The sequence below is a fragment of the Dermacentor albipictus genome, chromosome 7 (assembly GCF_038994185.2).
Source record: "Dermacentor albipictus isolate Rhodes 1998 colony chromosome 7, USDA_Dalb.pri_finalv2, whole genome shotgun sequence".
In the NCBI taxonomy this organism is placed as follows: Eukaryota; Metazoa; Arthropoda; class Arachnida; order Ixodida; family Ixodidae; genus Dermacentor; species Dermacentor albipictus.
This window is the reverse complement of record NC_091827.1, coordinates 3,150,388-3,173,348: the sequence shown is the minus strand read 5'-3', so window position 1 is coordinate 3,173,348 and position 22,961 is coordinate 3,150,388. Positions and strand designations below refer to the sequence as shown.

At 45.7% G+C, this 22,961-nt stretch overlaps 1 protein-coding gene across 3 annotated transcripts in view; it reads right to left on the bottom strand.

Annotated features, from left to right (window-relative positions):
- GEFmeso (Guanine nucleotide exchange factor in mesoderm) overlaps nucleotides 1-22,961 on the bottom strand; it is a 380,310-nt gene that overhangs the window by 135,345 nt on the left and 222,004 nt on the right. For all 3 annotated transcript variants that reach the window (XM_070521522.1, XM_070521521.1, XM_070521520.1), the window contains one exon: nucleotides 14,559-14,616. In XM_070521522.1, coding sequence (XP_070377623.1) covers nucleotides 14,559-14,616 — 58 coding nt within the window. The remainder of the gene's footprint in view (nucleotides 1-14,558; nucleotides 14,617-22,961) is intronic.

The window sequence follows — 22,961 nt, the reverse complement described above, 5'->3', positions numbered from 1 at the left end:
CTTACAAAATTCAAAAACACTTAAAAAGAAAGAAGGTTAAATAACACACACGCGCGTTACCATAGGCCTTTCGACGATAACCTTGACCTTCAGGTTACTCGCACACACACAAAAAAAAAGCCTATCTACTTATTAATGAGCATCTCGCGAGACTACATGTTTACATAAAACGCATCTTTCAAATCTCGGAGCTTTCTCAAACCAAAACATAAACAAAGCTCAAACCTTACACGTTGACAGAAACTCTAGTCTCAAATCGCGAAATTTTCCGATGCTCAAAAATAAAAAACAAACACTTCATTTCTACGGAAGCGCTCTTGGCCTCCCGTTCCCGATTGCTTACGACTGACTCATACTTTCAGCCTGACCCGCGGTGGGCGAAGTTTCAAAGCTACTCTGGCTGCCGAGAGACAACAAAAGGGCTGATTCACTATCAGCTCCCCCAAGACGTTACGGTCTCCTGCCAATTTGCGTCCTGGCGCCCCGCTTTCAACACGAACTCGATTGACCGCGTCGCTACTCCCCACCTGGTCTCGTCCTGCCACCTTGCGTTTCTTCGAACTGCACGCTGAGCTGTGAAAAGAACTACGGAACGACGAGGCGATTAACTGCCCCGTGCCCTTTGTCCGCGTCCGCGCAGAACATTCTTCGCGGTCCCCCTTTGACCGGTGGCTCGACCATTTTGGATGCGTCAACATCGTCCTAGACGACCGCACCTTCTTCCTCGCGCCCTGCCCTTTTGGGTTTCTCGCCATCTTTGGCGGCGCTACATTAATTACCGTCTTCCGGTCTTTACTGCGCTTCTTTTTACGGCGCTTTCTCTTTGCAATCGCCTTCATGTCGCCTTCTCGTGCCTCGTGCTGGCCGGTACACATTTCGTCGGCCCGGATCGGTCTCTTACCCGCACAGTCTGAGTGATTCTCACTTAAATCAACACTCTCTCTGCCTCGACTGGCGGACAGCTCAACCGACTCTGGCACAATGCAGCAGGCTTTACTCGAGTAAGGCAACTCGCACTCTTGCGAACTGCCCTCTACTACATTGCCCAGTGCACGCTGTGCATCGGCACACAGCCCGTCGGTATCGATCGCTGTCTCACGCGCACAGTCCGAATGATTAACAACTGAATCATCCCTCTCTAGGCTATCTAGACTGGCGGAGAGCCGCACCGATCCCTGAACAATGCAGTTGTTCTCTCGTGAGCTACGGAGCTCGCCACCCCGAGAACTATTCTCAACTGCATCGTCCAGCTCGCACTTCACTTCTGCACGCACCTCTGGCCTGACATGGGTGCTCGCGTCTGTCGGGTCAGCAGTACCCTTTTCTTCGCTAGCAACCTCGCTAACATTACCAGCGACGCACACGCTCGGTAACTGTGCCAATTTGTTCGCAGCTGGCCTAGCTGTCTCTACAGTCATCTGTTGGCACAGCACCTCGTCGCTCTCCTTGCGGCCTTTAAGGGCCTCTGTTGCCACTAAGGCATCGTTAGCAGCTAGCCTTTTCCCTTTACTTATGAATCTGCAGCCAATCTCACAGGCACTACTGTTTTCGTCGGCTTCTGGCGAAAGTCCGCTAGACACTTCCTCATTCTTTCGCTCTGTACTACCTACAGAATTCACAGACAGCCGTTGTCTCTGTGCCAATAACTGATCACAATACTGTATCTCTTTGATCAGTGCTGCCTTCTCTCTCTCATACTTTTCCTCTCGCTCAAGCTTACGTTGATTCTCACGTTCGCGTGCCTTCTCACGTTCGTGACGCTGACACCTAAGAGCAAGTTCTCGAAGCTCCTGCTTCCGTTCATTCTCGCGTTCTTCACGCTTATGCTCACTCCTAAGTTCACGATGCTCCCGCAAACGTACACGACGCACACGCTCCCGTGGCTCCTGTATCACTTCCCAAGCAAGCTCAATGCTTTTGTCATCATTGCCGCTATCATTAATCGCCTTTATGATAGCTGGCGTTTTCATCCGTTCGTCCGCCTCAACTCCCAAATCGTCGCACACCAACAACAAGTCTAACCTCGTCAACCTTCTAAGATCCATGGCAGCTGCCCCGACAGGTGGTTAAAACTGTTTTCCTTAATTAATTTGTGCAAACACACAATGCAACAAATTCCCGATTCCCAGAACTATCAAAATTGAACACACAACCTTTGAGTCTGGCGAATCATAAGGAAAAAAACCACGCGCTCACTTACGGTTGCAGCACTCTGCCATCCGGTTCATTTGTCCGCTGTTCCCGGTTCCTTCCGGACTCCCTGGGTCGAAGGCTCGCTCCTTCTTCGATACTCCCAGTCTCTTCGGACCTCTTTCGACGAAGGCTCTCTCTTCTTCGCTCTTCCCGGTTCCTTATGATCTCTCTTGACGAAGGTTGATCCGTAGCGCTGCCACCAGCTGATGCATTCGGAGGCGATCCTACCGCTGCCAACCAGATGTCGGGGTTGAAGGTCGGACTTCGGGATGAAGACCCCAAACTTGGGAGGATTTATTCTACATTATTTACAAGGAGGTGAGCGTCAATTAACAGTCGTACAGTCATTACGGGCCGGCAGCAACTCGGACGCTGCGGCCCGCGGCAAGAAGTTAGAGAGAGGTGAATCAGGGAATCAGGGCATGTCCCAGAATGCTCAGGTCTCTCTGGAAGGCTTCTTATAAACCCTTCGAGCACTGTAAGTCACGTCATGTTTGACCAATGGGAGAGTCCGCTCCGATGACGCCACTTTCAGCCAATGGTAGGCGCCCGTGTCGCGGTGTCACACCTGGCGGCTCGCTGTGGTCTTGCCTCGCAGACTGGCAATGCACTTCTAACGAGGAGAAGGGGAGGGCTGCTCATGCTTCATTGTCGGAGGCCCACCTGCTAATCCCGGCGGCGCACGAACTTGTTGGCACGTGAACTTGTTGCCTTAAACTTGTTTGCTCGGCCGCTCCTCTGGAATGTGCTTTCCTGCTTCTGCATTCCTCAATTAGCTGTGCTGCAATCCGATGTGGTCTGGGGAATTCGAAGTAATCGCAGGAAACAGCTCCATATCTAACAATATATATAGTACTCCGCTGCTATCTCAAGGCACAGAATCAATAGAATTCAGCATGCGCAGGGGAGAAAAGTGCAATTAATGCGATAGGAAGGCAATCTCCTTAGGAAGGAGAGAAATATAGCGAAGGCTTACACATGCTTCGCCGCTAACATGAATGTGGAAAGCTTCGGAAATGAGACATGCGCGATCACAGCGGTATTTTTCATTACAAAATTACATTACATAATCAAAAATACCACGATGAACGTGCACGTTTCATTTCCGAAGCTTTCCACATTCATGTTAGCGGCAAAGCATGTGTAAGCCTTCTCTATATTTCTCTCCTTCCTAAGGAGATTGCCTTCCTATCGCATTAATTGCCCTTTTCTTCCCTGCACATGCTGAATTCTGTTGATTCTATGCCTTGAGATAGCGGCGGAGTATATATATGCTGACTGAAAGAATAAAGGCGCTGTTGTCTGTGTCCCTCTCCTAGTCCTGTTGTTTAGCGCTGTATTTACTGCTTGTAATCATGAACCAACCAGCCCAAATGCGTAATCTTCTGCAATCCTTTTTTCATGTACATGCCAATTCACAGCGAGTGCTGCACATTAGTAGTCATACAACGTCTTGTAATTACTAGCACTCATCAGTTTTACTAAGCAGTGCTTGAAACAAAAAATTTGCAATAAATAATAAATCTCACAGGCGTTCTTTAGCAACATGCAGCATTGCAGCAAGCTCTGGTTGGTGCCTGTTGCGATGCTACAACAGGGGATCTGCTGTAGTTGAGAAAAATGCCTCACGCCTCTCTTCTTTTCAAGATGAGTTGTGCCAAGCACCATTGTCATTTTGTTGCTGCGTGTGGTGGCCTTTGCACGGCTGCTGCTTTTAACAGTGGCTTGGTATGAAGCTTTCTATGTGTAAAATGGTTGATGCCACTGATTGATGGTGGTAAGTGGTTCGTCACTGCCGCTTTTTGATGTGGCTGTCAAGTGAGTGCGGGCCGCTGCTCCGAAAACCATCTCAGTAGATGGCCTTCTGACTGCAGTGCTCACTGCCCCAGCGTAACACAACACTAGCTGTAATAATACAGAAAGATTGAGACTGAAATGGACAGAAGCGATGTTGATCACCAACTAGCTTTGTTTCTTTTTCTTCCTAGCATCAACTTTTTTTTTTCCAGCATTCTCTAAAGTACAGGCCCGCTAAACGAAGGTTTTAGGATTGAAATGATAAACAGAGCTTTGTGTCAATAAACAGATAGATAAATAAAGGAAAAAGAAGGGAAGAAAATTGCTACTGACTGCAGTAGCTATCTAGCACAGTCTGCTGACACCTGAACAGCGGTCAGCAGCGGAGGAGGGGCGAGGGTAAAAGAATAAGGAGAGATGTTAGTATAGAGTAAAAAAGAACTCTACAACAGAGTGACTAAGTAAAAAGAAAAAATGACAGTTTGTTTGTGCAGTGACTTCCTCGAGAAAGTTTTTTATTGGCAAAAGCTGGAGAAGTGTGGAACGAACATTCTTGTTCTGTGGTTCTTTGAAGTTGTGCAACTTCTAGCTATCAGGAGCTTCACCGAAGACATCGTCCTCCGCATAGAGTTTCTAAACAAATACCCTAGAGTGAAATGTGGCGCTAGTGTCTACGGGAATTCTCATGAGCGTTGCCTAAACCTACATGGGAATGATGGGAAGTACAGGCTTTGGATTGACTTCGACCTTTAGACTAGTTGCATTTGCTTGCGGCGCAGTAAACAAAGCTATACTCAAATATTATCGCGTAAAATCTAATTTTATTTCTGCAGTGTGTTATATAATGTAAAACACGTTACATAAACTTTGTATGACTATGAGATGGAAGCACGGGTTACTACGGTTTATCATCAGGACACATCAGGGTATGCATTCTTGTGCGATTCTGTTCCCGATTTAACGCCAGAGAATAATTATTTATTTATTTTTGCAACAGCTATAACAACCACGCATGTACTTATATGAAAATACTCATCAAGTATTTATGGAAATAAAAATGTATTGTGAGTAAGTGTTGCGGCCTTGAGCGGAATGCTAAAAGTGTCGTTTGCTACGATGCCTGCTCGCTGCAAATGTGAGACTTTTCTCGCAAATGACAGGCACTTGCGAACTCTCTTGCTCTTTCGAAAGGCTGCGTCGGCTGTCACGATTGCTGAACGTCCTCAAGTACTTTTAAGCACATCAGCTGCAGTGCTAGCTAGAACGCTAGTGGCCTCCTACGAGTATGCTTCATCATATATTATATTGACGTACCACTTCCGAAGCGTTACGGCGCGGCTTTGCACTTACCCATTTTGCGACACTAGACTACAGCCAAGAAGCAGCATCCTTTCCTACCACAAGTAAGTTTGTGTTCTCAAAGCCCTAAAACACGCATTTCGATGAGCACATAAACGAGCAATGCATAATGAAGCCCTCAAAAAAATTTGATTGTCAAGCCATTAGAAGTACAACTGTCTTGTATCAGTAGTGCCTTCTTTTTCCTATTCTTAAGTTTCATAAAGCACATAACGCTACAGAGCCAACTTAGCACACATAACAAACCAAGGCCCAAACGCTCAAAACATGTTCTTTCAACATTTACGATGCCGTCGCTTTTCGTCATGGCTTCGACACCACACCCCGACACAAACATCGTCCCAGCCGCTGGCCCAGCGCGCTATCGCCACTTCGAGCAACATAACAAAGGCAGAGAGCTTTGCGTTGCACTGTCCCACTGCAGGTTATAGCAATTGCGCTGGAGCGAAACCAAAACTGCCAAAAAGATACTTGTAGACTAGTTCGCCAGTCAACACATTGCCAATCCGAAGCCTGTACTTCCCATCATTCCCATGATGGTTCAACGATCGCAGCGCCAAATTTCCCTCTAGGTATACTAATATGAAACTTTATAGTCCTCCGGGATTAGGGACGAAGAACCTCCGTGCACTCCTGACAAGGCGAGTCCTACGGCGGTAACCCAGCCCTTGGGAAATCGTGACATCACGGATTATAGGCTTCCCAACTCATCTGACAGCTCAACAGCAGCAGAGATGGACTCGGACAGTGATTACAGGCTCGTCCAATCGTGCCACTTGAAGCGCAAGCTTCGCAGGATGTCAACAGGCTGTGATTGTACCCATAAAAGCAGATGTGGCGAACAGGTCTTATTTGTTAGCTACACCCCAACTACAGCAGGAACGAATATGAATTCGTTGAACAGGCAATTGCTGACAGAATGTTTCAATTGTATAGCTTCAGGACATGTGAGAGAGATCCGCATTAATGCTTGGAAGAACATTCTGACAGTGGATGTGAGTTCTCAAGCAGTATTGGAGGCTTCGAAAGCTACTGAAGTGCTTGGCAACATTCCTGTTCGCTCATTTCTAGCGTACAGGAAGGACACCTGCAGTGATGTTGTGTCAGACTTGGACACTGTGGGATTTCTGGCTCTGCGTTTTTCGGGCTCTCGCGGTGGTTGTGTGGAGCCATTGCGTTGTGTTGCCGGGGGCTCCGTGTCCCTCTCCTCCTTGCCTGGACGGGGTGGCAGCGGGTCATAAAACACTGTCACTCTGCTGTCATCCCGCCCACGTGAAGGTCAACAGGCTTTCGCCATTGGCTAACATTTTGGCAGGATTTGGGCCCTGCTTGCGTGCGCTCCGGGTAAGCGCGCGCAAGACGGGCGCCCGGGGAGACCACATCGGGGCGTCGGAAGGTGCGTACGTGTTCCTCTCTGCCGGCGGCGGTCCCCTTTGTCCGCCGCCGGCCGATGGTTACTTCGGCTCGGCGGGGTCCCGGCCTCGGCAGGCGGCGCGCGCACTCTCCCGTCGTCCCGATGTCCTGAGGCAGCGTCTGCCGATCGTGCCCCCGTCTGTTCGTCTGTCGTTTCTTTCTATTTCCCTTTTCTCTGCTGTGGGGCACGCGATGGCAGGCGCTGAACGAAGGGTAGGCAGCCTCTTTTACTGCTGGGGTTCTTTGTTCTTTGTTCCTCGTTTCTCTGTTCTCTCTCTGTCGCGGTGTGCCATTAGCGGCCACCGGCGACCATTCGGCCATGTTTTGTGTAATTAGATTCAGATTCGGACGTGATGTTAAAACGTGTGTTTGTATTGGCTCTCAGTTTAATAAATGTACTTTCTGGCTTCTCGAGAGATTTGCCTAGGGTCTCCCTTGCTGCGCGCGTGCAGTCTCGCCTTCCCCTAAGCTGTGGGGCCGGCGGGGCGTGTACGCGCGCAGCTGCGCGTCGGCACACGGAGCGGGCCGGAGCAGGCGCGGACGCATGGTGCCCTGCTGCGCACGTGGCAGCTCGGAGTGCTCGAACCCGCGGTGGTCGTCCGGCGCGCAGAATCGGAGCGTGCGCCCTGTGAGCGTTGCGGGCGAAGACCACAACACTGACACCAAGGATGAAGACCTACGGTCTCTACTATCATTGACAGTGCGAATCCTTGACATCCACTGATTTGGCTGCTCTCGGTGCATCAAGTTGGTCTTCGAGTAAAATTCTTTGCCAGCATCGATTAAAGTAGTGTACAGTCGAATCCGGCTATATCGAACTCGCAAAAAGACACCAATCAGTTCGATATAGAGCATAATTCAATATAAGCCTGCTGAATAATCGGATGGTATAAAAGCACATACCATTTATAAGATCACTTTATTGATGAAACTAGCTTAGTTTCGCATGAAATAGTCCTGCATTTCTTTCTGCTTGGGCAATTTTACTGCCTGCGATGCACGCACTTCTCCACATTGTCTAAGAAGTCGGGAGCAGCTGAGGCCGCAACCTTCCGCATTCGCGAAGAAGCACCGGACTAGTGCGAGCGCACCAATCACTTCGGAGGATGTAGGCAAAGGACCGTCATTGATTTACTCATTGTGCCCACTTTCACTTGTGCTCGGTACAATGTCAGTACGATGTAGTCTTCGTTTTCGGGCTCTCCCGTGGTCGCGATACTATCATTTGCACTCACAAACTTGTCCACTGTTGATTCGTCAACAACTTCAGGAAATTCTGACAGCTCGCTCCAAGCTTCGGCAACACCGGCAACGGCTGCGTCGCATTCACCAGAATTTACAGTCAACATTGAGCACGCGGAAGCCGGCACGGCTGAAGCGATTACGGATGAACCACTCGTACACGGCCGTGCGTATGCGTCGGGCGCCATGGGCACTGGGGCGAGAGTTTGGCCGCGTTAGCCCTAATTTCCCCCTTATTCTTCAAGATCGTCCCGAGAGTTCCTCGGAATCATTCACGCTGCGGGGACACATCCGACTTCTCACTGCGTTCGACCCGATTTACGATTTCGAGTTTCACGACGAAAGGCAAATTGTGCCGCTTCATCACGGCCACACTGCGGGAGAAGGCCCACAAGGCACACACACAATGGACAAGATGATGGACAAGAAAAGCACCGAGACAACTCGCACTTTCGCCATTTTGCATGACAAGGGCACAAGAGCCTCTGATTGGCTGTCCGAGCAAGCGCTGCGGGCGGGCCAGGATCATATTTTGCAGGGGGGCGTCGACAGCTCGTCCGAAGCAGCGCGGTCACGGTAGGGAGAGCGGTTGGATGGAGTCGCGCCATCGGGTTTCCCCACAACCGCAAGGGAAAGCCAACTTCTGGGGGCACTTTTCCGCTGCTCGACATTCGACATATCAGGAGTCGCTGCTATTTTTGTTCAAAGTAAACATAATTTTTGCTATATATACTCATTGTAACTACACCGTGCCCAGAAATTGTTTGATATATAGAATAATTCGATGTAAACGGGTTCAATATAGCCGGGTTCGACTGTATGTGAGGCATTCAGTACAACCATATGCACCACGACTGTTACAGTGTCACAAGTGTTTCAATCTGGGCCACGTGAAGGCTGCGTGTAGGAATCCTGCATAGTGCCGAAGACGTGGTGGTATTCATCAGGTAAAATCCTGCGCGGCTGAAACTGTGAAGTGTGCAAATTGCCCCAGAGCCCACAAAGCGACATGAAGCAGGTTTTCTTCCCTTCTTCAAAACATGACTGATTGGCGTCGCCTGATGGGAGAATCTGAAATACACGAAAGATGGCGGCAGTGATACCTTTACCTTAAAGCCAGTACATCATCACAACGCTGCTCCTTCAAGCTTTTTTTAATCCTGGGAAATAAAACAAAGGGTGCAGGGTGTCAGGACTGGGGAATAAAGCGGGTCGGAAATGATTGTCCATCGCTGCGATGCCAGATACTGACACACACTCAGTGCAGTGTGTGCGGGGACATTGTCATAATGAAGGCACAACTCTCCACTCCACCACAGATCCAGCTACTTCCTTCGTATGTCCTCTCACAGACGCCCTTGAACCCCTGGGTAAAGAACTATTCATTAACTGTCTGTCCAGCTTGGACAAACTCGCGATGGACAATCCGGACATCAGAAAAGGTAATCAGCATTGTTTTGACATTTGACTGAACTTGTCTTGCCTTTTTGGGCCACAGTGATCTGTGGGGATTCTACCGACTTGAAGCCTGCTTGGTTTCTGGGCTGTAGCTGTGGTACCAACTCTCATCTACTGTTATCACTTTCAACAGACAATCTGGGTCTGCAGTGATTTTACTTTCCAAGTCTTCAGTCACTGACAATTGTCTTTGCTTCTGTCACCCTGTGAGGCAGTCTGGGCACAAATTTCACTGCAATTAGCCTCATTTGCGATTCCTTAGTCATAACTTCTTGGAATGCACTCTAACTAATGCCTGTGTTCTCTGATAACTCATCGATAATCATTAGGTGATCTTGGTTTATCAGTTCATTAATCAAACCAACATTTTCGTCCATCTGATGGTTGAAGGGCAACCCGAACAAAGTTCATCTTCAATGCGCATTCTGCCATCCTTGAATTTACCTGTCCTGTGTTTACTCAATTTACCTGTCCTGTGATTGACTGCAATATCACACGTGATTTTGAATTGCTTTTAAAAACGTATGGGTGTTCCAATGTTATCAATACTCCTACCAGAATTACCTGTGATACCTCCACATGCCTTGACTTGTTCATTTCTAACTACGGATCAAACAGTGTTCAATGTGGCACTATTTCATACAGCTTGAGTGATCACATGCCTGTATTCCTCACTATCAAACGGAAAGATAAACGATCACCAGAACAAGTTTGCTTTTCACAAATTATAACTGAAGAACGGCTAGAGTGTTTTCGCGATGACTTAAGTCACGTAGTGTGGGACAGTGTTGTTGCTGCTACAAGTGCTGATCGTGCTTACGGGGCTTTTCTGGAAACGTTCATTTCTTATTATGTTAAACATTTTCCTTCCGTTCCTAAAGTGTCCGCTCCATCACGGATACGTAAACCCTGGGTTACTGTTCAAATATTTAAGAAGATAAAAGAAAAGGCTAGGTTATTCAATAAATTCATCATATCTCGGGATCCTGATGATTTAAGAGTGTTTAAATCATTTTGAAATGGCTTAACTAAGGAATTACATGCTGCGAAAACTGCATTTTATAAGCAATCCTTCGCATCTTGCAGCCATGACAGCAATAAGATATGGCATTGGCTTAATTCTTTGCTGAATAGAGTGCCCAATTCAGCGGCAGGGCTGCGAATAATTTCTGATGGAGCGGACATACCTGACGAGAAGTTGGCCGACTGTTTTAATAATTATTTCACTAATCTACCTAAACGCAATGTGAATGAAAACGCCTGCCGTTTCATTACAACGAACTGTGTGCATTCAATTCTTTTGCGTCCCACAAACACTTCAGAAGTAATTTTACTGTTCTCCGCACTAAACAATAGCAATTCCTGCGATGCTGATAACATTAAAATCAAGCGTGTGAAATTTGTAATAGATATTATCGCTCCAGTACTAGCCCATATTTATAATATATGCCTTTCTACCGGTGTGTTCCCGTATAAAATGCAGATGGCAAAAGTAGTTGCATTGTTCAAGAAAGGTAACAAAACTGCCCTATTTAATTATAGACCTGTGTCTATTCTCCCTATATTTTCGAAGTGCTTGGAAAAAAATAATTTTTTGCAGAATATCAGACTTTCTGGACAAGCACAACTTGATAACTAAGCATCAGTACGCTTTCCGGAAAAATATGTCAACACAGCTAGCTTTGCTTGAACAGAAAGAACTAATTCTAAATAATTTTGAGAAACGTTTGCTAACATTGGGAGTATTTGTCAATTTTTCAAAAGCCTTCGATTCTATAAATCATGATCTCTTGCTTAGTAAGTTAAACAACTACGGTATACGCGGCAATGCACTTGACTTGATTAAGTCGTATCTTGGTCATAGAAAGCAGTTTGTACAAGTAAATAGCTTTAAATCTGAAGTTCGGTCGGTCAATGTAGGTGTACCCCAGGGCAGTATTTTAGGGCCCCTCCTCTTTAATATCTTTATTAATGATTTAGTAAACATTGATGTTGATACGCGTTACGTAATCTATGCTGATGACACTACGTTATTCTTTTCATCTAACACGTAAAAATTTCAATTACACGTAAATTTTCACAAATTTCAATTTCAAATTACAAATTACAAATTAATTTTCAAATTACACAAATTTTCAATTACACGTAAAAAAAATCCGCTAATTTGCACTTACACGGTAAATAATATGGACATTAAACAGGTAGAGGAATTCACATATCTTGGAATTACAATTGATTCCAAGATGAGCTATACCGTTCATGTTAGGTATATTTCTGCGGCAGCAATGAAAAAGTTATGGTTATTAAAGCACCGTTTAAAAAACTGCACTAGTGCTACCAAATTAACCGCAAATAAGGCAATTATTAGGCCAACACTCGAGTATGCCGATATAGTCTGGGACCCTCACACAAAGGCTGGTATAGACATTATCGAAAGAGTACAAAAAAAAGCTCTTAGATTTATCTACAATGCTTACAATTGGCGCATTTCAGTCACCTCTTTAAGGTTGCGATCTGGGCTCCAGACACTAGAAACTCGTCGCAAAATGCACCGTCTACAAGCAATGTATAACATAGTTAACAACCACACTAAAATGAGATTTGACAACTACATGCAATTGAACAAATCGCGACTGACCAGAGGTAAGCACAATCAAACAATATTATTGCCGCGTGCTAGAACAAACGCATATCTTTATTTCTTCCTGCCCAAGACAATTCGCGAATGGAACGCTCTTCCGCAAAGCGTGGTCAACTCAGCCACTCCAGATTCCTTCTTATCTGCAGTACAGACGTGCTTGTAATGTCATGCATTCACTGTACCTTTGCTTGCTACATATTCTGATGACTCATTTATTACGCCTTTCCTATTGGCAGCAATGTGACGGCATCATCGTATTTCTTTTGTGTATTTGCATATGTTTACTTTGCCTATTAGGTTGTTTTTTTACTCTTTTTATTTTTTTTTATCCCCTTCAGGAAAAAGTTTGAAATCACGTGATGTTTGTACCACTCCTGCCTGGGCTTCCAAATGGAAGCCGGCAGTATTCTGAAATAAAAATAAATAAATAAACGCTCTCTCATATTTCGTTCTGGCATGATAGCACACTAGGAGGCTTCAGAGAATGAAAGTTTGCTTTGTGACATAATCAGATGAGGAATTACAGAAAGTCTGGCATCAACAGGGAGCCTGTAGGATGACGCTAAATATCCATATTTCCTCGACTGTAACATGACTTTTTTGATTACTTTCATTACTTGAACTTGTCCCTCGCGTTACATTCAAATAATGGCAAAATTCACAACTTAAAAACATATAGTAAATTCCATGGTATTTAGCGTAATGGTGGCAGCCTGTACCTTTATGTCTCGATCCAATTCATAGACAAGTTCACTGAAGTCAAAACTTGATTTTTATTGGAATCGATGCCATTTCCACTGTATTTCTGAATCGTGTTATAGTTATAGTGCTGTAGTACCCTGTGGTTTCTCGCGCTTCGACTTCGCTTATTCGTTTCGTTATGCTGACCTAGTACATTCGATAGGACGCCCGTTTCGAGAGACAAGCAATTTGGACGGCCACAGAGGAGGGAAACGGAGGAGGGAAACAGAGGAGGCAGCCCAGTGTCAACGATTCGCGGTGGATGATAGGACCAGCAGGAGGCCCTCTTTAAATGTGAGGCCAGTTGGAAGGGCTCTGGGGAAATAGTGGCCTGGTACTATCCCCAAATGAAATGCTTGTGCTGCCTCTTAAGAAGTACTTAATCTCAAACAAGCTCGAAGGTGACATGATCTCATGCAATCACTTACTTGGCGATAGTTTTGCTTTCGAGACTCTGCTTGTCCTGGCACTGAACCCTTTTAAGTATACCACCGATAGTGCTCTTGGCACTGGTAAAAAGCTTGGGACAGTGCAAAAAATAGTAGCCTGGGATGTTTTCGGTGCCAACTTCGATGAAATTTCGTGAAACTGAAATTCTCCAACAGGGATTACCCAAGAATACCACCCAAGGAAAGCTGTCTCCACCTCAGAGAAAAGACAATAAGTTATGAGAGCTTGTTTCCGAATAATGATTTCTTGAATAAAGGTATCATTTCTTCTATTGATTTCACATTACATTCACTTCTTTTTTTGTCCCGCGTGACTGGAAACTAGACCCTTGCATTACATTCAAGTAAATACGGTATGACTTTATAATTGTTTCTTTTATTTTAAAGAGGCTCTGAAACACTTTTTCAACTAATGATAGAATGACCTCACTATCAGAGGACATTGTTTCACAAATACCATGCCACATAAATTTTTAGAGTCCTTCAAGCATAAGTGAAGAATCACATCAATACCTGCCTCTCTTTTTGTCTCCACTAGCGCACTGGTAGCTACACAGGCAAAGAAGCCAAGGGAAAGAAAGAAAGAAAGAAAGAAAGAAAGAAAGAAAGAAAGAAAGAAAGAAAGAAAGAAAGAAAGAAAGAAAGAAAGAAAGAAAGAAAGGAAAAAGCAAGGAAGCCTCCTTAGCGTATGCTAAAGGGACTGTCAATTTTTTCAATTCAATATTAGCAATTATATATTACTGGGAATGTTCCCGCAATCTCAAAATCAGCAAATTGTTGGGTACAGCTGCTTGCGACACTGTACCATCAAAACAGCAAGCAATTTTTTGCTGGTTTTGACACTTGTTTAGACAATTGCCGGCTGCATGCAATGCAATAATATTTGGCTCACATGTTCGCAGCAGCCTGTTGTACAGATTGGCAATGCTTTCTTACTATGCTCAAAAAGTGTTTCAGGGGCCCTTTAAGGCTACAGTATAGATTCCACAACCTGTACAGAAATTTATTGTAATTAGCACTGCATGTCTCATCAAATGCTCTTAACACATCTTCCAGTGTAATTCACCTGTTTGTTTGCACTGCAGACCACTGCAAAAAAAATGCCCCACCTTCCCTGCCCCAGTTAATTATTGACTGATTAGTATTGATAATTAATGAAGTACTTTCTGCACAAAGCAACGTAATAAGGAAGTAATAGGCTTAATGCAGCCGATGTTTACTTGCAATGCAGGAAAAGGTAACACAGTGAAAATGAAAACACTTGCCTTAAATATCTCCGCTGTCTCTGCTTTACCAACTAGTTCTGTCAGAGTTGAAACCATTCTGCAAAGAAATTATTCGAAGCATGTGAAACTCGAACTGAAATACTGGAACCCACTGACTGCATACCAAGCAAGACCAATGAAGCTATAGCATCTTTATCATGTGTAAAATGCACACAAAAGCAGACGCACCAGTATCTGACCAAACTTCTCTCAAACTCTACAATTTTCACCTTGACATCTTGCTCGTTTCTCCCAGAGCAAGGATCAAACCAGACAGTCTCTCAGCTGAAAAGTGGCACAACACAGATAAGCAGTATAGCAGCTTGGGCTTGTTAGTTTTCTGTAGACGGGACACAAGACGAGAAGACGACACCACAAGTGCTGACTTTCAACGTTTATTTAAATAAATATAAACGTTGTTGAAAGTAGGCGCATGTAGTGTCATCTTCTCATCTTGTGTCCCATCTATGTTTTGCACTGTTAACACCAGGACAGATAAGCAGGCAGACTATCCTAGAGTGCAAATGTTGCAGCTGATACTGTAACATCATTTAACTGCTGATAAATAACTTTTAGAAACAAGGCTACAGAATCTACGGGATCAGCCTATTCTGTGCCACCAACGCTGCAGATTTATCATTGCAGAAGAGATGGCAATAACCAACCAATGTTTCACTTTCACGTTCTTCTTCTGGCTTACTAAGCTGTCACTCACTATACAATTCGATATTCCAGAAATGTAATCTAATAATCATTTAATTCATAGTTACCTGACGTATACCTCTAAAGGCTAATCGAAACTAACTTTTAGATCATACAAAAGGAGTAACTTCAGATAGTGTAGATATAAAGCAGCTCATTCTCAAAATTTTACACTTGAAGTACAATAGAGCGTTTGCAAAAATAGACAATACTCATACCGCAACTGACCAAAAATTCAAAAACACTGACTTCAACTCTTCCTAGTAAAGATGCAGAACACAAAATATTAAGTATCAGCGCAGCAGGTAGGCATAACCTCCAAGATTAAGTGCTGCCTGCAGCATGCTGGATATCTATGAGGCTGTAGTCTGGTATTGCCTTTGCATTTTCTAACAACCAGGTGCCTGCATCGTCAGCTTCGGTGCTATTCACAAGCTGCTAATAAGAAAATTAGATGTAATTACCAGCCCTGCAGCTTTGCAAAGATTGCTGCAACAGCACACACTACAGTCAAAACCCATGATAACAAAATCCCGCAACGAAACTCTCACAACAACAAAATATTTTCCTATCCTCAGTGAATGCCCATAGGATTCAATGAACTTCGTACTTCACGACAACGAAATGTCGCTGTACTACAATCCCAAATATACAAAATTTGCTGCAATGTAACCCTGCATATTACCTACTCACACAAGGCTAGCAGGCCCCAAAATGTGCTCAAATGCAATTGCTTTGCACTAAAATTGCATAAAATGTCACCACCTTACACTGACATGGTCGCTGCCATTTTTGTTTACAAAAACAACCAAGCGCCAGAAGCGATCACGTGCGCTGGAAACATGTCATGGCCGCCATATTGTTTGTTGATCGCCTGTTTGAAGTGACACGTATGTTGCTACTGGCATGTGACAACAGTTTTTGCACACCTAGTGCAGTGCGTATGTGCACCTCGCTGAGAGAAATACAGCAAGAACAAAGAAATCCGTGTCCCACTAATGTGGAATTGTTTATGGCGCTTGAGATGGCGGTCCCAGCATGGAGTGCCGCCCATCGAGCCGTGATTGAGTCCAGGAGTACACATCCCTCGCTTCAAGAACAATAGTTTTGGTGCCATCCGACAGGCATCGCATGCGGATTCAGCGCCAGACGCAGACTTGCATGAAGGGGCTATAATCTCGATCAACTGCCATTGGGTATACGAGCTACGATCACTTTCCTGCTCGGCACCAGACGCGTCAGCGCTTAGGAGCGTGCGCTTAAGAAACGCTACTGCATGTGTGGAGTGCCGTTGCTCTCTGTCCGGTGCCAAGTTATGGAAAATTTAACACAAGTGATCGTACATCCGGAAACCAGACGCGTCAGCACTTAGGAGCGTGCGCTTAAGAAACGCTACTGCATGTGTGGAGTGCCGTTGCTCTCTGTCCGGTGCCAAGTTATGGAAAATTTAACACAAGTGATCGTACATCCGGAACCAATTGACTGAGAATACTGCCCCACGGCAATTGCTGATCGACACATGCGGTACACTTTGTACTTTTGGCAGTGCGGTTCTAAATCCTCGAACAAGTTTGCAAAGTACCCTAACGAAATTTTGACTGTAAGGTTTTGTTCTGCAAAGCATTACCTATCTGTGATGTCTCATTTTGCAACAACGAAATTATCGGAAAAGCGAATTTTTTCCCTTTCCCTGCCAATTTCTTTATTGCGAGATTCAACAGTACTCATTTGTAGCTAGGGGTGCGCGAATATTGAATATCACCAAGTCGAACAGTAAATGTTCGAATAATTCGATTTGCAAATTGAATATCTACTACTAAATTTCTCGAATATTCAATATATTCAGTGCAGAGACCCGCACAGTGCCATACGTCCCGTGTGCCATGGAGCTCCTCATGCTTGATACCACCCAAGTGAACGTTTCACATCCTTTTCGCCACAAAAGGACTGCAGAACGCGCAGCGGACTTGGACATGACGAGCGCTCCCTGACGTCTGCGGGATGCAAAGACCGCACAGAAAGCACCCGAACATCACAATTTGCAGGACGGCACCGCATTGGCCAGAGCCGCCTCTTTCAGTACACAGTTCATCCTAGTCAAGAGTATAGATTGAAATAATGCAACCCCCAGACAGAGGAAATAACATAATAAGCAGTGCATATTGCACAAACAGTTTGCAGTGCAAAGATCGGGCGACTTAGCCGCTGATAGGCACACATATGGTGTTGGATACGTGGTGACAAACGAAAAACTGTAAAGACTGCTGCAATACACAGGCCTGCTATTAGACTAAGAACCGTATTGGTATTAAATACAACAGAGAGTAACTAATTCATTAGTTTCATAGGAAAATGAGCACTTGATTCTGCTGAACAGAAATTCTATTGAGACAAAAAATACTTTCCAGACCTTCACAACATATGACTGAGCTGTAATCAGTGCTGGCATACTAATTTGGTGTTCCCTTTAATAAGAGTATGCAGTACTTATGTCTCGATTTCTATGTATCTTATTAAGATAGCTTGCTAGAGTCTTGTTATGCAATACTAGGAGTAGCGGCTAGCCAGGCTTGTTGGTACGATAACATTATTTTGCAAGCAGCGCGAATAATGGGACACAGAAAGAGGCACACGACACAGGCACTGACTTCCAACAAGTAGGTTTAATGCGTGAGCGCAGAATGTATAGGCAGGGAAATAACAGTAAAAACATAAATGGCATGGAAACATGAAAAGAATGACTTCAGATTACATGTGGGCTGAAATCGGTTAAATTTGAAGATACACGATTTCCTTCTCTAATAACTGGATGGATGGTGAACTTATGCATGAAAGACCACGTTGGGTGATGGCAAATGCTTCGATAATTTCATGCGTGCGCTGGTCAGTGTGCTTTTGGATGACAGTGACTTTTCTATAATACAGGATACATTCACATGACCTGCAATGCAGAGCAAGGTTGCTGCTGTAATTCTGTTTTATGTTGTTGGCACGCTCCCGGAGGGGATCATTGAGGCAGCGTCCCCTTTGTCCTAAGTAGAAGCGCCCGCACTTCAAGGGTATTTCACACACGACACCTGTGATGCAGCTGGTGAAGGGCTCCTGATGCTTCTTATTTTTGTGGGGGTTGTCTTGGTTGACCCTTCTGCATAAGGTGTTCAGCTTTCCCGGGGCTGAAGAAACAACCGAAACACCCGCCCTTCCCGCGGCCTTTTTCAATCTGGGCAATACCCTGTGCACATAGGGGATGACAGCTGTCTTCGAATTATTGATCTTGGTTTTCCATATCTTCTTTCTTTGGTGCACTTCTGCTAACATGTCTTCTGCTAACTGTACCAGGAGGACGCTTGGAAAACCAGCCCTCAAAAGCTGCTGAACCTGGACTTCGAAGGCTATTTCAATCTCGTGTGCACATGATCTTTGCAGTGCATTATGGAAGGCGGCGATTCCCCTTTTCACTAACCTTGAGTGAGCCGACGAAAACGGCAAGAAGCTTTTTGCTGAGCGGGGTGCATATCTCCAGCATACATGTTCTTTCTTGAACAGGAGAAAGTCCAGAAAGCGCAAGGTATTTGCCGTGCATCAGTTCACCATTCTTCCAGTTATTAGACAAGGAAATTGCATGTCTGCAAATTTAAGTGATCTCCGCACACACGTAATCTCAAGTCATTCTTTTCGTGTTTCCATGCCATTTATATTTTTGCTGTTACTTCCCTGCCTATATATTCTGCACTTGTGCAATAAACCTACTTGTTGGAAGTCAGTGCCTGTGTCGTGTGCCTCTTTCTGTGTCCCGTTATTCGTGCTGCTTGCAAACAAATACTAGGAGATTTCCGAGCATGCACAGCAGCGTAATTTCATGCCCAAAATTTGTAAGCACTAAATTTTGTGAAAAATTTTCGATACAGTAAAAGCTCATTAATTCCTAACTCATCAATTCGAAATTTTGGATAATTCGAAGTAGCTGCCGCAGTCTGTCCAGCAGTGTATTGAAAGCAATATGCAACGCATCGCGCTAATTCAAAATCCGTGCTGCCACCGATAAATTGAACTCCACATCATCGCATATGGGGAGAGTGCTAGTGCGCAAGAACACATTGCCGATGCTGGTGTCGCCGTGCAGGTCGCACAGCGTTGCTCTTTCCGTCTGCGGCCCTTTGTTTATGCCCGAGCAGAGAGAGATGCATTTACACCTTGCCAGGCGTGGTAAACGCCTCTGTTGCAGGTCAGTTCTCTCCCTCTCTCAAAACCTTCAAGATAAAACGCAGATGCGACGCTAAATTTATTTTTTAAATTTTTTTCCCTTGCTTTTTTCATGCTACACCTCAGAGGCTATGCTCTTTCTCTATGAGGTGTTCTGCTGAGGAGCGGCACTAGGTAATGTCTAAAACATGGTGGCTGTGTCGTTTATCAGCGCTCGCAGTTCCAAAAAGCATAGCCTTTGAGATTCAGGGCTGTTGCTCAAAAGGACAGTATCACTGGGATACATGTTTAGACACCACCTATTCGTATCGTGGAATTCAGCAGCGTGCAGCCGGCGCAACTGCGAGAGTACAACAGAGACCAATGTCGCAGCAGGTTGTGGTGTGTTTCGCAAGTGTATTTTAGAGTGCAGCTCTTGTTCCTGCGGCTAGCGTTGGCGGCGCAAAGGGATGTGTATAGTCCAACATTTTCGGCCAGCGCCTCCTTTATTCTTTTAGTGCCTGAGCGAACACTGAGAGCTGCCGCATGGCAGCGCTGTGTGAGTAGAATACAGGAAGCTGGCACTGACTGGCAGCACACAGTACGAAGCTGACGAATTCGTGTTTGCATCCGTGTTTGATTGCATTCGTGTTTTTCTCAGGCTTCTGCAGGTACATCTTCCGCATGCAGTCTGTCTGGCCATGCTGCCCGTGCAAAACTTGCATTCATATTTGGTAGTGCGAATGCAACTACACATTAAATATTACTGATAGGCAAGGCGTAGTTAAACATTTTGGAAAAAAGCCCCTTTCGCAAAAGTACGCGAAACTGTGAGATTGACATAAGCTTCAATGACATGTGGAACTTTGCCTCCGCAATAAATGCTTTTATTTCCACTGTTGAAATGGTCCAATCAATGTAAGCTATGACTCGCAACACATTGACCTTGAAAACATTAATTTCTCTATTTGCACAGTGATATCTGCATGCAGGTTGTGCAGAGAGCCTCCCATTTCGTAATTGACAGCACTGACAGCAGGGTGCATTTTTCACCCACATCCCATTGGCTCAAGTTAAGAGTCAGACATAGAAGTTCTGCGGAAACCCGCAAGGTGGAGAGAAGTAATTAATAAAGGGAAAAATCAGACATTCGAACAAGTGGGTGGATGTCTGATTTTCCCTTTATTATTTTACTAAGCTAAGAGTCAACACGGCGACTTTAAACTTGAATAACAGCGTCTGTTTGCACACATCGGCCAGTGTTGCAGGAAGTGTACGGCAGAACTCGCCGTTTTTGTTAGTTTTTGTACCATCAAGATTTAACTTTCAGCTCTTAAATGATGGAATCACCCGGTACAGCTCCTCATTTTCTGGTGCCAACCGTGGCTTCTTTTCCGTGGCAACAAATGTAGTTCTCAAAAACCTATTGAAGAGAATGTGGGATCAAATACCGCTTTGGAAGCAGTCTGACGACATTATGTGCTATTTAGTGCATGCGCTCCCAGATTGCTACGCGAGTAGACAGTAGCATGCGCCGGAGCTCTCTCAGCACTCACGCTTTCTGCTTAGCTGCTGCCAAACACTTGTTTCAAAAATCAACTCTCGGACAAGCAAACATAACAGTGACAGAACAATTTCCCATGCATTGGATTTCAACTGGAATGCCCTCTCATATCAGCGCAGCAGACCACGTGCAAGCGCATCGAACAGCAACAGCTGCGAACGGCACATGCCTCTAAAATGGGCTGGTTGCCCGCAGCAACAAGTGCTTCAGGGTTCCCGCTAACAAAAGTTTTGATTGTACTTGAAACAACACAAATACAGTCGAAAACTCAACCACACAACAGCTGCAAGTACAGCCATGGTCCGCATTTGGATGAGCAATGGCACAACGGTAGTCCTACTCTAGGGGTGGCGCGTGGCGGCGAAAAGCCGTACCAGGGCCGATGGCCAGTTCCCTTTGTTCTCCTCTCCTTTTCCCAGTCACATTATTTCGGTATGTGTGGATTGCGACCAGTCATACTACACCATAGGCTGCCCCAGCCAAAATGTCATCCGCTCTATACTACGACACGTGCGCACGCGCTGTCGGCTGCTCTTCTTGAAGCATGCGCAGAATGATCCCCAACCCGTGCGCCACATTGAACGGTTGTCTGCGCCCATCACTGATGCAGCATGGGCACCCTTTTTCTCCCCACCAAGCATTGTGGGTCTCTGCAACAAATTCGCACATGGAACAAGAGCCATGTCAACATCAGGCCCGTCGAACTATAGACGTTCTTGCCAATGTGACGTAGCGTGTGCGCACACGCGCTCACGCTACGTCATCAGAATATATACAGTCAAACCTCGATATATCGAACACAGATATATCGAATTATTGCGTATATCGAACACTTTCTATATCACGTGGAAAATCGCATGCATTTTTAATTTTTTATTTCGAACGGGGCCGGATGTAAAATGGATATATCGAACTCCGCTGCCCCAGACCAAGTGCGCTCTGTTGACAGGAGGCGAGCTTTCCCGCAACACTCACGAAGATAGCGGCGGCGCGACGGGCGTTCCAGACTGCTGCGTACGACAGCTCCCACATCGGTTGCGCCGAGGGCGCCATTTGAACGTAGCAGCGTACACACGCGGCGGCTTGGAGTCAGCCACGGCCAGTCTCGAGGGGAGCGCACGCTTGGCGCGCTCCCCTAGAGACCGGCCGTGAGCCAGCCCGGCCGCCTCAATCACGCGCGCCCGCGCCCCCGCGCCCCCGCGCCCCCGCGCCCCCGCCGTGCGCGCATGATCGAGGCGGCCGTGGAGCCAGTTGGAGCGCTTTGTCGGTGCTGAGCCACACAGCATGTGCATTGAGGACTTCGTTGGCGGTGACGACAGCACCGGAACAGTGGCGGAGTTAACAGACGTGAGATCGCGGCAGAAGTGACTGCTGAGCGGCCAAACGAAGACGCTGCCGAGGCTGATCCAGCAAGCGCTGATGTTGCCCCGTTCCGGACTGCAACTGAGGCTGTAGCTGCTTTGGCCGTTGTACGTCGCTACTGCGGCACAATAGAAGGCACTGGACCGTCTCTTGCGGACCGTTTGGACTATGTTGAGGACGCCGTGGTCAAGCACGCGGTTTCCAATATGAAGCAGGCTACGCTGCTTCAGTACTTTCAGCGAACGAAATAAATACTTTGTTTGAAGCTTCATGTGAGTATCTATTGCGCCACGATTGATTCATTGATTGATTTGTGCTAGTTTTTGATGCGTTTTCTACGTGATTTTATATATCGAATTCTGGCTATATCGAACTATTTTGCGATCACCGCGCTGTTCGATATATCGAGGTTCGACTGTACACACCTAACCCCAGCAATTTTTTTTCTCAGACTTTTATTTGTTCAAATATTGTATACTTTGAATTTTCGTAGCGTACCTGCGGAATTCAAATTAAAGAGCTTCTACTGTATTCAAAATGATACACGGTGTTTTTTTGTTTGTTTGTTTGTTTTAATTCGGTTAAATATTTGA